This window comes from Acanthochromis polyacanthus, chromosome 14 (assembly GCF_021347895.1).
Source record: "Acanthochromis polyacanthus isolate Apoly-LR-REF ecotype Palm Island chromosome 14, KAUST_Apoly_ChrSc, whole genome shotgun sequence".
Classification (NCBI taxonomy): domain Eukaryota; kingdom Metazoa; phylum Chordata; class Actinopteri; family Pomacentridae; genus Acanthochromis; species Acanthochromis polyacanthus.
The window spans coordinates 6,520,319-6,536,366 of record NC_067126.1 but is presented as its reverse complement, the minus strand read 5'-3'; the positions used below and the strand labels follow the sequence as shown (position 1 = coordinate 6,536,366).

The 16,048-nt window shown below is 37.0% G+C and overlaps 1 protein-coding gene across 1 annotated transcript; it reads left to right on the top strand.

The window, feature by feature from the left end:
- The first annotated feature begins 6,718 nt into the window (after nucleotides 1-6,718).
- Nucleotides 6,719-13,909, top strand: vtcn1 (V-set domain containing T cell activation inhibitor 1). The gene is made up of 5 exons (XM_022216792.1): nucleotides 6,719-6,750; nucleotides 8,336-8,400; nucleotides 10,824-11,189; nucleotides 13,346-13,597; nucleotides 13,797-13,909. The coding sequence occupies exons 1-5, from the start codon at nucleotides 6,719-6,721 to the stop codon at nucleotides 13,907-13,909; spliced, it is 828 nt and encodes a 275-aa protein (XP_022072484.1).
- Nucleotides 13,910-16,048: the final 2,139 nt, after the last annotated feature.

The following is a 16,048-nucleotide window of genomic DNA, read 5'->3' as shown; positions in this document are numbered from 1 at the left end:
AAAACACAAAAAGAACAAAAAGCAGAAATAAAACCAAAGATAAAACAAAAACAGCAGGGAGAAAAGAAATAGCAAAAATTTGTATTATTAAAATTAAAAAAAAAAAACATTTTGTAGGAAATACATCTGTTATGAAAACACCACTGGTGCCATTTGTTGACCTGTACAATTTAGTTGCATGGGAATGAATTGTACTTTTTACAAAACAACTTTTTCTTGCTAAAATCTCTTTTATTATCCTCAAAGATGTCATTAGCTTAACTTAGCTTAGCTTAGCAGAAACAGGAGTAGAAACAGAAGGAAACCGCTTCACCTGCTCAGGTTTGAAACTTCACCAGTCAAAGGGAATTTATTGATGTGATGCAGCTACTGAGCTCTAAAGTATCATCAGTAATTATGTCATTTTTAAGGAATTATATCAAAGATATTAAAGGGAGTTTTAAAAAGTTTCTTTTTTGTATTTAAGTTCATAAGAGAGCACCAAAAGCTGCATTTTATCCACGATTTTATATGTGTCCTGCTGTCTAATGACAAAAACAGAACAATATATCAATCAGAGCAGCTTTATTGGGAATTTGGCTGCATTAAAATATAAAATATGTGTGAACAGAGAGCAGAACAGAAGGAATCCTCAACTGTGTTTAGGTTACCGTGAAACACAACATAAAAATACAGCAACACACAGCAGTTGTTTATTATACAGCTTTAATTTTGCACCTGCAAGTTTTTAAGAATAACAAAACACAATACAAATGGATTTTCACCATTTAGGATGTCGAAATATTTTACTTTCAACCACAAATGTCAATCTCATGTTCACACTAAGGGAAATAAATTAGATTCATCTGCAAGTCAAAGGAAATGTCAGGAAAATGTCAACAGTTGTTGAAATAGTTCAGAGTCAAAGTGGTGAACTGACCGATATAGCTTTGTTTATATTTAACATTCTGAAAACTATTTCTTTACAAATATTATACTAGAACTGAAATCTACATACTGTAAGTTCCTCTATTAATTAGAATTACTTTTTGATCAGTAAAATTTATGCATTTTACTTCTGTAATCATCAGAGGATAACTTTCAAAGCCAATATTCTAATAAAGTTAAGTGTCATTAATGTACATCAACATGCTGTATGTTCAATGCAACCAGCAACTTCATCACCCACTAGAAGTGTGTTTTACCCAGTAACACCAGCAGATGGTGCTGTGGTCCTTTTAATCAAGGCTTGTGTAGTTGGAAGAAAAATCCAGACTTTAAGTAGAATTAAAGGTGCAGCATTCAAATCCAACTGAAGTAAAAGAGCATGTACACAATGAGCATAAGGATATATGCATTTAAAGAATAAAAAACAAAAATCTTCATTTCATGTTATTTTAATCTTGATTTCTCTGTAAAGCCCAACCAGAGACAGGAGTTCAAAATTAGCTTCATGTTATACACTCTATATGCAATACATCAGATGTTTTCTATGTTTATTGCATGGTCCCTGATCAAATAAACAAATTAATATTTTTTTTTTTTAAATTTTGACTTTTAATCCGAAAAACCAACATGTGTAAAAGTCTGCTTCTCCGTCATCAGACGTATACATCCCATTATGTGTCGCCAACAGCACCTCCTCCTTAGATTCCATGGAATAGAAATGTGAGGACGAAATTATTTCCCAGGATTCTGAAATATCGTTGACGACATCATCAGTCCTGTTGTTCACTGGCAGCTCGTGATTCCTGATAACTTTAAGGTAGGGCTTACAGATTGCTTTCGCTTTTTCCATTGCTATTTCTTTGAGCTCATCGTTCAGACGGCCACTGACTTGTTGTGCCAGAAGTTCTTCATAAACCACACTGTAGTAAGGACGAGGACGGCAGCATTGGCCTTTTGATGTGCAGTAGGCTGCTCTAATTTCACAGATGCTCCAAAGAAGTACAAATCCACAGAGCACATAAAGGCCCAAGACCTGGAAAAGAAAAAGGAGATCAGCTTTTATTCAATAGTTGTGTTAATATCAGTTATGTGGTGTCACTCAAGCTCCATCTTGGTTCAGACACTTTACTATGTTGTGAGACACCAGCATACATGAACTGCGTTAAAGAAGTTTTTGGCTGAACTGCAGGCTGTGTGGTTTACTCAGAACAGAGAGGGTGAACAAGTGAAACATCCTTCTAGAGCTAGAAAAGTATTAAACAAGTTTGAAGAGGTTGTAAAAAAAAACTGAAAATATTAAATATCTATAGTATTGGTAACACCTGTGGGTACTTGGAAAAAGGTTATATATATATATATATATATATATATATATATATATATATATATATATATATATATTTAGATAACTTTCTATCATTAAGCCCTGTTGTATATATTGACAAATGTTTGAGATCTCTTGGAATTACCAACTATGAGGAGTTTGCTCTCCAAAACTATCAAGAACTCTCAGGGTGTGGCCATGGCAGCCCCCTGAACTTTGATGCTTCACCACGAAACAGGAAATGCCGACCCTCTAAATGCTCCAATCGACATGTTTGATCACAGTCCTGCTCTGAACACATCCATATGCCAAAATTCATTCACAGTCATAGCACCACCTGGTGGCAACAGGAAATGACATGTTTTACACTTTGATGTACTGTCGTTAGCCAGTTGACCATATTAACCTCAAATGTGGTGACATAAGCCTGAAGACATTGATGAGTATTCACGGGGGAAATTATGAGTTTTCATCAAACGCTGTGGCAAATTTCGATGTCTTGCCGTGACTACTGAAGAGTTTATATCTCAGCTACACATGATCCAGTCTGGCCACATTTCATGTGCTGGACAAGAATCCAGGTCTGAAGACATCCACTTTCTAAAAGTGAGTCATAGCGCTACTTATTGGTAACAGGAAGTTATTGGTGTCATATTTGCACATGCTGTGGCTAGAAATTTGGTGATATAACCCTTGAAAATGGTCAGCTGGGGTGCCCGGGTACCTCAGCAGGTTGAGCGGGCGAAACATAAACCGGGACTATAGTCCCCATTCAACAATCACGCAGGTCATTCCCCAGTTCTTCTCCCCACTTTGCTGTCTTCCTCTCACTATGAATGTCAAATAAAGCTGCAAAAAAGCCAAAAAAATATTGAAGAAAAAAAAACATACCCTGACATACACCACACCTCAGTGTGCCCCATTTCCTAATATACATGGGTGTGTGGGGACCCATTCAGCACTGCTTACAGCTTTAATAAGAGTTTACTGTTTTAAATCAAGAAACCACAGGTCAGTAGGTATGTGTCCAAGCTGATTAGCCATTATGCATCAGTGCTGTTTTTCATATCTTAACTCATGTTCGTGTGATTTAAATAATTTGATTGCTGCATATACTTACAAGTGAGTCTGTCTTGTGACCATTTTTAATGAGTACTTGCTGGTAGGACAGTTTTTCAATGCAAGGAATTCCAGTCTGATTTTGGTTGAGGTTTGTCATCAGGCAAATGTACCAATCTCCATCGAAGAGTACGACAGCATCCCACACAGCAGTCAGGCCGATGTACTTGATGAACATCTTGATCAGATAGCTGCAGAAAGACTTCTTGTAGCTCGGGCAACTGAACCAACACCGGCTGGAAAAAATCTTCCTTCTGTGAAAAGGCTCAGCGATGTTGACGACAAAGATGAGGATCAAAGGAGGGACGGTCATGTACAGTACACCATTCAGATGTAGGCCTTCTTTGCAAGAGCACACAAAATGCATGTTGAATATGTACTGCAGGATGGAGAAGACGACGATCAGCAGGAACATACTCACAGCGTTTTTTAATACTTCAAAAATTTTGGGAATTAAGTCTTTACTGAGGTCAGGCATGCTGGCTGAGTCCAGATGGAAAATTAGAGGACACAGTTTAAGATGTTTTCCTGTGAGGCTGCTCCAGGTGTCTTCTTGTTCTTGCAAGATCTGTGTGAAGTTCTCTCCTCCACAAGTTGAGTGAAAAGATGAGACTTTTCTGCACCATATATTAAGGTCAGCCACTGCTATAAAACAGCTGATAACCACAATGTGCCAACTTCCAGTGCTTTCACAATGATGCAACTGAATGCTTTCACTTCTCCAATTAACCAAAGAGGATTTTCCAGATTCTCAATCTTATCTGTGGGAGAGACAATGGTTTCAAGGAAATACCATACTACGGGGTTAAGCCTGTACAACATTATTCTTTGTGTCAATTTACCTCAGTAATTCACATATTTAGGTTTAAAACCTTTATTGATATTCAACACAGCATGATGCTGCCACCACCATGCTTCAGAGTGTGGATGCTGTGCAGTATTAGTCTAATAGCCAAAAAACTACATTTTGGTCTCGCTAAGCAAAAGAATCTTCCTCCAGTTGACTCCAGAGTCTCCCTCATGTATTCTGGTGAACTCTAATTGAAATTTGATGAGCTATTTAGAACAGTGACATTCTCCTTCTCTCCCATAAGTCTTTGTTGAAAGCAAGTTCTGATGGAATAAATATTTAACTCACATAGCTGATCAGCTGTTTCTTTATTGATTCTATTTCCAGACAGCTTAAAACATGGCAAGTGCAAGCTGAAATTAAAGAATAATCCAACTTTCCTGTTTGACAACAATTTCCGAAGACGAGTCTCAATTTTTCTCTTGCAGATGGCAAAACCTGATTTTGCTCCCAGCTTCGTCTACATTGTTTAAAACAGCCACTTCTAATGTAACCTGTGTCACCACCTTATTCACTCTAAAGCAGTCCATTTAAACAAGTACAGCTCAGTTTGTTTTGTGACATTTCAAAAAATTCACCTGATTTTTATATGAACACATGACTAATGTGTGACTTTGCTTCTCCTTGTACATTTTTGGAGATGTGTGGCCTTATGCAGGATCCATTTCTGTTCAGGGACTGTCTTTACTGGAAATGAACTTTACATTTAGTTTCTGATAGCTGTGTGTCTGATCTGACATTTTAAAAAATGAAATCAAAACCACTTCCTATATTTGTATATTACACATAACATGAAGTACTCTGGACAGAATTTTTGTGTGGTCAAGAGGGTTCTTTCTTTCTGATTGCTCAACATGTTGGCACTGGGTCTGACTTCTTGTTTTTGGAGGTCAAACCAGATTGATCTAACTCTGGAGTTGAGTATTATGCTTTACAAAAAGTTCATAGAAGTTTATAAAAAGTGATTTACATGTTGTGTACTAAAAATCTCAAATATGTCACCATAATCACTGTTTAAATGTGAAATAAAAGCACAACTTGACTAATTAAGTTGATCTCAACCAATAGGATTAATGCTCTTAGAATAAAAGTAAACCCTCATCAAACCATCAAAAGGAAAATTCTGAAATCAATACTGAAGATACTTATATTTTGCATTTATTTTTAACTTTAAAAAATAAAAATTAATTGCAAATGATAATATCAGTTCTGCCAGTCTGATTTGCCTGTTTGTTTCTGGAGGTAAATGATCCAATTTCCACAAAGGGTTACAGAGCACCATGTTCTGCCCTCAGAAAACCTTGCCATTCTTCACATCATGATGCTGCAATATGCCGCCATAATTATAATTAAATATATACCACTGAAACATTCCTGTTAAATTATGAAATAACATTGGAGCAGTTTCATTTTGATTGGTATTTGACTTATTGTGGCTTTAGTTGGTAGTTGGTTGGATTTAATCTAAATAGAAATAGTCGCAACTCAAAAAACATTGATGCAGACTCTTTTTTGCTGAGTTTTGCACCAGGAACCTTACTGGAATTTACCTTTTATTCCTTTTTTCAGCTGATGTGTCAACACTGAGAAACTGAAATGAGAAACTACACCTGATTTCACATGGTCACATCATGTGACATTAATGTGCTTTCTCATGTTTGGTGTTAATATCGGTCATATGCAGATTTATGGCAGAAGTGCTCGTGGTTTGTGCTGCTGACTTTGTTTCATTTCTTACCATTGCTGTTATCAAAACATTTACACATCAAATTGGTTGTAATAATGAAATATAACTACAGTAGTCTGATCTAAAGGAGTCACTGATGCCTGTAACTGGAGTTTGTCATGTTTTATTTTATTGTATGATGTTCTATAAGGGTTTAATTTTTTTTATTTTAAATATACTGTAAAATCTAATATGTATCTACATTTTCCACTCTACATTTTTTTCTATAGGGATGTCATCATTCTGTCAAACAGCTGCTTTTCTCAGGCTTTATTTGACCCACCTTGAGCAAATAATTGTATGAAACCTATGCAGGGCACTTAACATTCTTTTTCCTTTAGGTATATGAATATAAGATGTTAGATAAATGCCTGATAAATATTCCATTTCAGTGTTACAATGACAACTCTGCAAACTTTTTCACTTTTCTTTTATTACGTCAGATCTTGGGCTTGGCATTCTGGGAAACTAACTGCAGAATCAGAGCCCATTTCTCTTGTAAATTGGCAGCAACAAACTATATTTTAATGAAGATAAATGAGTGACCGTGTCGACATGTCAACAACAACGAAGCACACGCCTTAAACGTAATATTTACTCATGGTGTTGAGCTTAAAGTACAGCGAGGACGAACAGGCAGAGCAGCAGAAAGATACGAAGAAGAACATGTGTAGAAATGATGCTTGAAGGAAACCTGGACGTTAGGAGGAATAATGTGATGGATTTTTGACTCAAGCAACAGGACAGAATCATTTCTTCTTGTTTTTAAGAGATGGCGACTTTTGGGCAAATCATCTTCTTCAGGTTTGGACATGAACTTTAAAGGTGTTCTGTGCATCTGGTGTTTAAACTTCTAACTCAGTAGATTAGCTCAATTACTGTGCTGAAGTACAGTTTTTATCTACTTGTACTTTCCCCATATATTATCCTACTTTATGCTTTCACTACACAAGGGAAGGCAATTTTTACTCCAGAAGTGTTGTTTTTCTGGTTTCTGATGAGTATAAGATGCAAAATATTGTAGATTTTCTCAAAAGCAGTACCTTGTTGTGAACTCTTTCAGACAGTTTCATGTAGATAACTTTTGTAGACCCCCAAAATTATTGAATATTTCAAAAGAAAGTCTCAATAAAACTTAGCAGGGCATATTTTCTTCCATTAATAACCAAAAAATATTAAGTGTTTATATCATGAAAAGGCGTTTAAATAACACATTAAGTCACTTCATTCTGTTATTAAAGCAATTTTCTTGCATTTCCAGTCCCAAACTTTAACCAGTTTGCATTTTATTTTATATTTTAGTTTGTTAGGATGTTGCAAAATTACATGAAGCTACGCTGTAAAAAAAAAAAGTCTTATTAAAAAAATAGTAATAATCTGACAGCAAGAATGCCAGAAAAAAAACATTTTAAGGAACAGTGGAATGCTTTAGCATGACAAAAAAGAACATATAACAGTGACAATACCAACAAAAATGTGTCTGTTATTGCTATTTTTTTTACAATGAACATACACATGAATATTTTTTCTGTGATTTCACTAAATATTATCTATAATTTTACAAAACTGGGAAAATATGTAAGATAACAGTTGTAAAAATATATATTTACCATTTTTTCTATACTTTTTCATACTTTTTTAAAACAAAGATGTCAAAAACCTGGTAAATAATGATAATATTTTATAGTTATATATATATATAATTTTACTAGATATTATCTGTAATTTAACAAACAGGGAAGATTTGCAGAATCACAAGATTATTCTCTATTTTTTAATACTTAATATATGTTTTTTTCTTTCAAATAATTAAAATATGTGTAAAATAACATTATTTTTGCAGACTTAAATCCAGTAAAAGGGTATAATTTTACAGTTAACATGTAATTTTTTTTACTTTTACTTTTTTGTGTGTTTCTACTAGATTTTTAAAAATGTAATATATTTGAATTTAACAAACCATAAAATGCAAAATACAGCAAACAGTTCCAAAACAAATAGAGTTTTAATTTCTTATTTATGTCTTTAGACATAAATAATCAGAAATACATAAATCTGCAACTCAAACCCAACAGTAGGCTGGCATATAAAGTGGTTAAAACCTGTAAAATGCTGCTTATTCATTAACACATCAGTAAATAATCTAATAATAATAATAGAACATGGGATGATTTGTTAATCTCACAGTTCATTATGCTACAGAATTGGCTTCACCTTGTAAAAATTGGATTTTTAAAGTGAAAAACTTATACTTGATTGTTGTATTTATACTGCTATTTAACATCTTTTACTCGTAAATGTCAGATTTCTGAACTTTGTGCTGTGAAATCTATCTTCAGATTGGTTTTAATCTGAAGCTGGTTGCGTATATTTTCCTCTTTGTGTGCAGCATGGTGGTCATCATCGTCTTGCTCGCAGCCACCATCATCCTCATCCTGACTCTGGCCTTCACAGGTAACATCCTAACATGGATCCTGTTGTCTTCAGTGGTGTCCTGAGGGGATTCTGGGTGTGTTCAGCTCTGTTTGTCTAAACTAAAAAGCCCTTAATCCTTCTGGTTAACAACAAAACCACAAAGTGTTTCTAACCAGCTGCATGCAAGTGTAGCGTATCTGAGTTTATATTTGAGATAAAGGATGCTATTATTGCTAGTTATACATTTAATTATGATTCATTTACTTGTGAGAGAGACCAGATGTATATATACCGGGCTTTGCAAAAGTTCTGTTACACGGTTTCATGATCTTTAGAGACGTTTACATGTCGGAGTGAAAAATTCCATTAAACAAACTGAAAGTTCTACCTTATAGGCAGGTGTCCTTAATACATATTTTTTTCTCTGGTGAAGTTGTATCAAGATGGAAGTCAAAAGAGTTGATATATAAATAAAGCTATTTCTATGCCTTTTTGTTTTTGTTTTTTACAAAGAGCTCTGATGTTTTACTGGTTCCATCCATCCATCTATCCATTCTCTTTACACCGCTTTATCCTCATTAGGGTCACGGGGGTGCTGGAGTCTATCCCAGCTGACTCGGGCGAAGGCAGGGGACACCCTGGACAGGTCACCCGTCTGTCACAGGGCTACATATACAGACAACAATCACACCTACGGGCAAGGGCGTCAGTTTGTTTTTAAAAGTGGGGGGGGTGGAGACCACAGCACTTTGAGAAAATTTTTTTTGACCTCACGAAGGAGCGCTGCATGTCTGTGCAACTCTCGGGGAGTGCGGATGGTGCGTTGGAATTTTCTATACTACTGAAAATAACTGAGTTTACAACGGCTTACATGTGAAGAATTTGAATGTGTTGGAGACAAAATGACCCCTGACAAAAAGTGGGGGGGACATGTCCCCACCTAAACTGACACCTATGCCTACGGGGAATTTAGAGTTACCAATTAACCTCAGCATATTTGTGGACTGTGGGAGGAAGTTGGAGTGCCCGGAGAAAACCCACACATGCACAGGGAGAACATCCAAACTCCATGCAGAAAGATTCCAGACCAGACCAGGATTTGAACCAGGGATCTTCTTGCTGCAAGGCGAAAGTGCTAACCACTACTCTACTGTGCAGCCCTACTGGCTCCATATGTCATGTAATTTAGGATCAGATTAAAGCTGGGGTAGGCAGAACTTTATTGGCATCAAACAACAGATAATTTTAATTCCACGTTTTCTGTGAGGAAACTAGACTTCTGCAAAACTGAGTAACTGCAGAGTCAAATGTTGGAAACACATTTTTTAAAAGTAGGGATCAGAGAGTGTCCCCAGGAAAGTTTATTCGAGGTTGCTGGGAGGGAGTCTACAACTGATTGTCAAACTTAGTCATGGAACTTTGGACCAGCTGTTTACTCTTGCAGAGTCACTGAAGGGGTCATGGGAGTTGGACCATCCAGTCCACTTGGATTTGCAAAAGGCTTACAACCATGTACCTCTAGAGGCTCTGTAGGGGATAGGGCGGGAGTGTGGGGTCTCAACATCCTTGTTTCAATTCATTCTGTCCCTTTACAACCAATATGAGAGCCTGTTCTCAGCACAAAGTCAAACAGTTGGTGGGAGTTTGACTCCTCCAGGGCTGCCCCTCGTCTCTGATCCTGTTTGTGGTATTCATGAATGGGATCTCAAGGCGCAGTTGGGGTGAAGAAGGCATTCAGTTTGGGGAACCTCAGGAATGCATCTCTGCTTTTTGCTGATGATGTGGTTCTTTTGGCTTCATCAGACCATGACTTACACTGCTCACTGGGGTGGTTTGCAGCTGAGTATGAAGCGAATGGAATGCAAGTCAGCACCTCCAAGTCCGAGAACAAGGTTCTCGGCTGGAAACTGGTGGATTGCTCCCTCTGGGTTTGGGGGAGTTGCTTTGTAATTTTAACATTCTGTCAAGTCAACCCACTGGTTGAATTGGATACTATGAGGGCCGAATGTTTGACACCTCTGACACGGACAATCAATGGGATGTGAGAAATTGACGGATCCTTAAGACCCAGATGTTGCTGGAGGGACTATGTATCTCATCTGGCCTGGGAACGTCTCGGCATCCACCAGGAAGAACTGGAAAGACTTGCTGGGGGAGGGACATCTGGGATTACCTGCTCCATCTGCTGCCTCCACGACTTAATTGGATGGATGGATGGATGGATGGATGGATGGATGGATGGATGGATGGATGGATGGAAATAAAAACACATGATCATCTTTGAAAACATGGATTTTCAATGTGGACTTTATGTACAGTTTCTGCTAGTTATTATCCACAGTTTAACAAAAAGAAAAGACAAGAAAATCTGTAAAATAGCAGTAAGTTGTTCAAAAAATAGGGCTGAAAAGTTTTAAAATGGTGCTAAAATAAGCTAATTCTGCATGTGTGTCTTGGTCCAGTTGGTAACCCAAGGTCTACTGTGATGAGCAGCAACACGAAGCCGATAGTGAACCTCGGCGAGGACGAACTCCTCAGCTGCTATCTCAACGTGGACACCTTTGAGGACAGATTCAGAGACATATCAGTGACCTGGGAGAAGACGGGCCTGACGGGGCTGGTCTACCTGTTCGAGAACGCCGCTCCGGTCCTCCAGGATCAGGCCTCGCAGTTCAGAGGCAGGACTCAGCTGTTCCCCGAAGACGTGACCAGAGGTAACGGATCTCTGCTGCTGAGGAGTGTGAGGAGGAGCGACGAAGGGGCGTACACCTGCAGCATCAGGTCTGCAGAAGGCGACGGGCGGGTCAGCATTCACCTGAGGACAGCAGGTAGGAAGACTCGTCCTTCCAGTCCACTGTCTGTTTACCTTAGAGGAGCCTCTCTGAGAAAACTGGTTCAGTCAAACCACCGTTTAGCATTAACCAGTAGAAAAGAGACGTTTGGTAAATAAAACACAGTGTAGAGTTCACTTTAGAGAACAAAATACGTAGAAAAATGGTAAAAATCTGTCAGAAAAAGTACATTAAAAAACATTGGAATACTGTTATGTTCAAAATCCTGTAAAAACTGTGAAAATAAACATAATAACAGAAAAACATAATGAAATAAAAACATTTTAGCTGATGTAAACACAGTTAAACAGTGTAACTTCAAACATTCAAGCAAAAATACAGATTTTTAAATGGAACATCATAAACTTGGATATGATGTTCCATATATATATATATTATTGTTTTAAATTAAAATCAAGTTTTTTTATGTTTGCTCATGAATTTACACTATTTTCACTGTATTTAATGATCAAAAATATTGTTATTTTACAGATATTCGCTGTTATTTGCAAGAAAATAATATGTATATTTAATATTGAAAAAGGTCAATCATTTTATTCAAAGAAATGTTTGCATTTTTGTTAAATTACAGATAATTACAAGTAAAATCCATGGGAAAAAAGTAACAATATACATGTTAACAGTAAATAAATAGATGAATAAAATTGCAAAAATTGTAAGTAACATTTAAAAAAGCTGTATTTTAATAAATTTGTTCTCTTGCAATGTGTCATCATAAAATTATAAGTTTTAAAGATAATTAACTGAGCAAAAAATTTAATAATTTTACACATTTTTGCTCTTACTCGAAAGAAAAATATGTACTTTAAGGACTGAAAAATGGTGAAAAAATAAATATGTTCTAAAATTTCCTCATTTTGTTAAATTACAGAAAATAAATAGTAGAACCACAGAAAAGACGAATTCATTTACATGCCGAAAACTGAAAATAAAGTCTGCGTCAAAATAGTTTCACAAATGGTGATTTGTTCTTTTACAAAGTTTGATTGTACAATTACACTTATCTTTTTGCAAAAAATATATCATTTTTCAGACATTTGCCATTCTTCTAAAGACAAATTATGTATATTAAGGATTGAAAATGGTAAATACATTTTTAAAGTGTTATGTTATAGATTGTCCCTGTTTAGTTAAACAGATAATGTCTAATAAAAATCACAGAAAAAGCATTAATTTGCAAAGTCAGGCCTAAAAACAGGCCAAAGCTGAATATAAAATAAAACATTGGCAGTTTCACAAATGGTAATGTGTTCCTTTACATAATTTGACCGCTTGATCTGTCTAAATCAGCAAAAAATATACTATTTTTCCAGATATGAAATACAAATTATGTACACTACTGTTCAAAAGTTTGGATTCACTTAGAAATGTCCTTGTTTTTGAAAGAAAAGCAGTTTTTTTCAATGTAGACAGCATTCTATTAATCAGAAATCCAGTCTCGCCTCCTAAGACCCGAGCATTGGTTTGTTTTGCATTTTAGTTTTTTTCTACTTACTTGGGACAAGGAGTAACCAATAAATATAATAACTGGCTAATATCTAATATCTGATTATTATGTTTATTACATTTACATTATATATATATATATATATATATATATATATATATATATATATATACATACATTTTTTTTACTAGATTTACATTGTAAATATTATTATTATTTGTAGTAGTAGCAGAAGTAGTAATATTAGTATTGTTATTCGTATTAATGACCTGTCCTGGGTGTCCCCTGCCTTCGCCCAAGTCAGCTGGGATAGACTCCAGCACCCCCCGTGACCCTAGTGAGGATAAAGTGGTGTATAGAGAATGGATGGATGGATGGATGGATATTCGTATTTACAATATGACCTTTTGGGGGGAAAAAATAATCAAAAACAAAAACATGTCCACATATGTGGATTGCAGGTCTTAAGAGGCTAGACATAGTTAATGTGCTAAATGATTATTCTAGCTGGAAACAGCTGATTTTTAATGGAATATCTCCATAGGGGTACAGAGGAACATTTGCTGTGTTCTAATGCTACATTGTGTTAGCTAATGGTGTTGAAAGGCTTATTGATGATGAGAAAACCTCCACTGAAGTTTCAGATTGAATTCATGATTTTCATGTTCCCCTGTTCTTCTCTCAGCTTTTTCAGCCCCCAAGTTTAGCTTCTCTAATAACACTCTGGTGGCCAAGGCCAGCCGCTGGTTCCCCAAGCCCAACGTCACCTGGCTGAACCAGTCTGGAATCGTCTTAAATGGGACGACGACTTTCACAGAAAGCAACAGCGGACTGTTCAGCCTGGTCAGCAGGCTGCAGGACGTTCACTTCCAGGACACCTACAGCTGCAGGATCGAAAATGAGCTGGTGGTCGTTACTTCTGAGGAAACTATAGACGGTAAACTGAGTTAAAAGCCTCCAAGCACACATAAAAACACATCGTGGCCTTCATCTAGTAACACCTACTGTAATATATGTTCGTTATTTTTACTGCTTTTACTTCTGTATATTACTATATTTTTCAAAGTAAAGCATTTTGACCTGTATTTGTTGCATAAACTGTACTATACAGATGAAGTATTATCATTATTTTGCAGGTAGTGGTGTTTCAGGGAAGACGTACATCACCTTCAACGCTGCTTCATCCCTGCTGGCATCAGTTTACCTCCACGTTACAACCCTTATCCTCTGTATCTATTATGTGACCTGATGTACATTGAATATGCTTCAATAATTCTGTTATATTATGTTAAAAATGGGCTGCACAGTGGAGTAGTGGTTAGCACTTTCGCCTTGCAGCAAGAAGATCCTTGGTTCAAATCCTGGGGTGGGCCTGGGATCTTTCTGCATGGAGTTTGCATGTTCTCCCTGTGCATGTGTGGGTTTTCTCCGGCTTCCTCCCACAGTCCAAAAATATGCTGAGGTTAATTGGTTACTCTAAATTGCCCGTAGGTGTGAATGTGAGTGTGATTGTCTGTCTGTATATGTAGCCCTGTGACAGACTGGTGACCTGTCCAGAGTGTCTCCTGCCTTCACCCGAGTCAGCTGGGATAGACTCCAGCACCCCCAGTGATGATAAAGCGGTGTATAGAGAATGCATGGATGGATTATGTTAAAAATATTATCTTCCCCCATAAAAGTTCACCTGGTTGTGTTGGATTCAGTGCTTTTTACTTTCAGTGGGTGTTCATGTGTAATCAGTCCCTCCAGGAATTTGCGATGTTGCGATAACGTGAATTCACTTGAAATCAACCAATCTCAGCAAATTTTGTGCGGCCTTGCAATTTTGTCCAATCACCGCAACTTTCCCGCAATTTTGGCCCGCCTCCCGTGAGTTCCACCAATCATAGCAGCTCCCAGCGCAAACCTAATGCACATACGTCACCGAATTCACTTCCTGTTTATGGTTTGAAGATGCAGACATGTGTGATACTAATGTCTCTCATTTACCAACAAAAATTACTGCTGAAGACCGTGATAAACAATTAATTCACTGATGTTCTTCACCAAAGCGGAGCTAAACTGTTTTACACCCGTGCAATATTGTGGTGGAATACAAAAAGAAAAAAAAAATCATCGATTGATACACTTAAAAAAACACAAAACACATTAGAACGGCTGAAATGAGCAGACAGCAGACCAGACAAATCACCATGATGGAAACTGTTGCATCCAGATCCGTTAGAGCGCTGAAAGAATGAAGGTAAATTAGATTAATTATTCCACCAAAGAACACGGCGGAGTTATGTGACGATCAGCGTGTGTGAATCCTTCCTCTGTTACCAACATCACTCATAAACAGACTTAGGGATTTAAATGAAGTTTTCAGGGTCGGTCAGAAATGACACAAGGACCAAATGATTAGACTTCGGCAGTGATGTGGCTTAAAGTTTGGATCAACGGATTTGTTTAGGATTTCCCATTGAGGTAGCGGCACGGCGTCTGATAGCGGCACGGTAACCGTGGCAACAAGTGAACGCTACCTCAGCGGCTTGCTGATGATCACATCATTGTGATCCTACAACAAATCCACCACTGTGGATGTATCGGAAATGATACAAAGAACAACTGATTAAATTGTGGGGGTGTTTCTGAGTCCCATCAATTCCCATCACACATATTTAGGTCACGTCACATTAAACCAGTATCTGGCTGCTGCTAATGTCACACCATGGTGTGCCAGCTTTTGTGGAAATTTGATGGAACGTTAAATAATTAATTTCGGAATAAATATTGTCAATTACAGTTTCAAAACGTGTTCTACAAGCTGGAAAAAATGCAGCTTTTTAGCAATTGTCAGTGTCGCCCGCAATTTTATCACTATAAATAAGCTTAAAACATCGCAACTTTTATCGCAGTTTTTTAGAAAAGCTGCTGCTAAATCAGGCATTTTCGGCCGCAACAATCACGAAAAACGCCCGTGAAATCCTGGAGGGACTGTGTAATGTTTCAGCACCTCGTTTCACATCATGATACTGCCACCACCGTGCCTCACAGTGAAGATGGTGTGTTTGTCATAATGTGCAGTGTTCTTCTAGTTGACTTCAGAATCTCTACATGACTTCTGGTGAATGTGGATATAATATGAGCTTTTGTCAACAGTGACTTTCTCTTTATCACTCTCCCATAACGAGGTTTGATCAATGAAGAACAGTTGTTGTCTGAACAGTCTCTCACACCTCAGGTACTGAAGCTTGGAACTTCTTCAATAGGTGTCTCGCTTTTATGTTTGTAATTAATATGCATTTAAAATATGTTTTCACTTTGACATGAAAGAGTCTTTTCTTGTCAATTCTTGTCTATAGAAAGCTAAATTACAACACCTATGATGAGAACATGACCATGTTTC

Bases quoted from the DNA above. Each gene is read 5' to 3' on its own strand.
- vtcn1 (XM_022216792.1), top strand. From the start codon at position 6,719: ATGGCGACTTTTGGGCAAATCATCTTCTTCAG. The intron at 8,401-10,823 runs GTAACATCCTAA...GTCTTGGTCCAG, and splicing joins CCTGACTCTGGCCTTCACAG to TTGGTAACCCAAGGTCTACT. The intron at 11,190-13,345 runs GTAGGAAGACTC...TTCTTCTCTCAG, and splicing joins CATTCACCTGAGGACAGCAG to CTTTTTCAGCCCCCAAGTTT.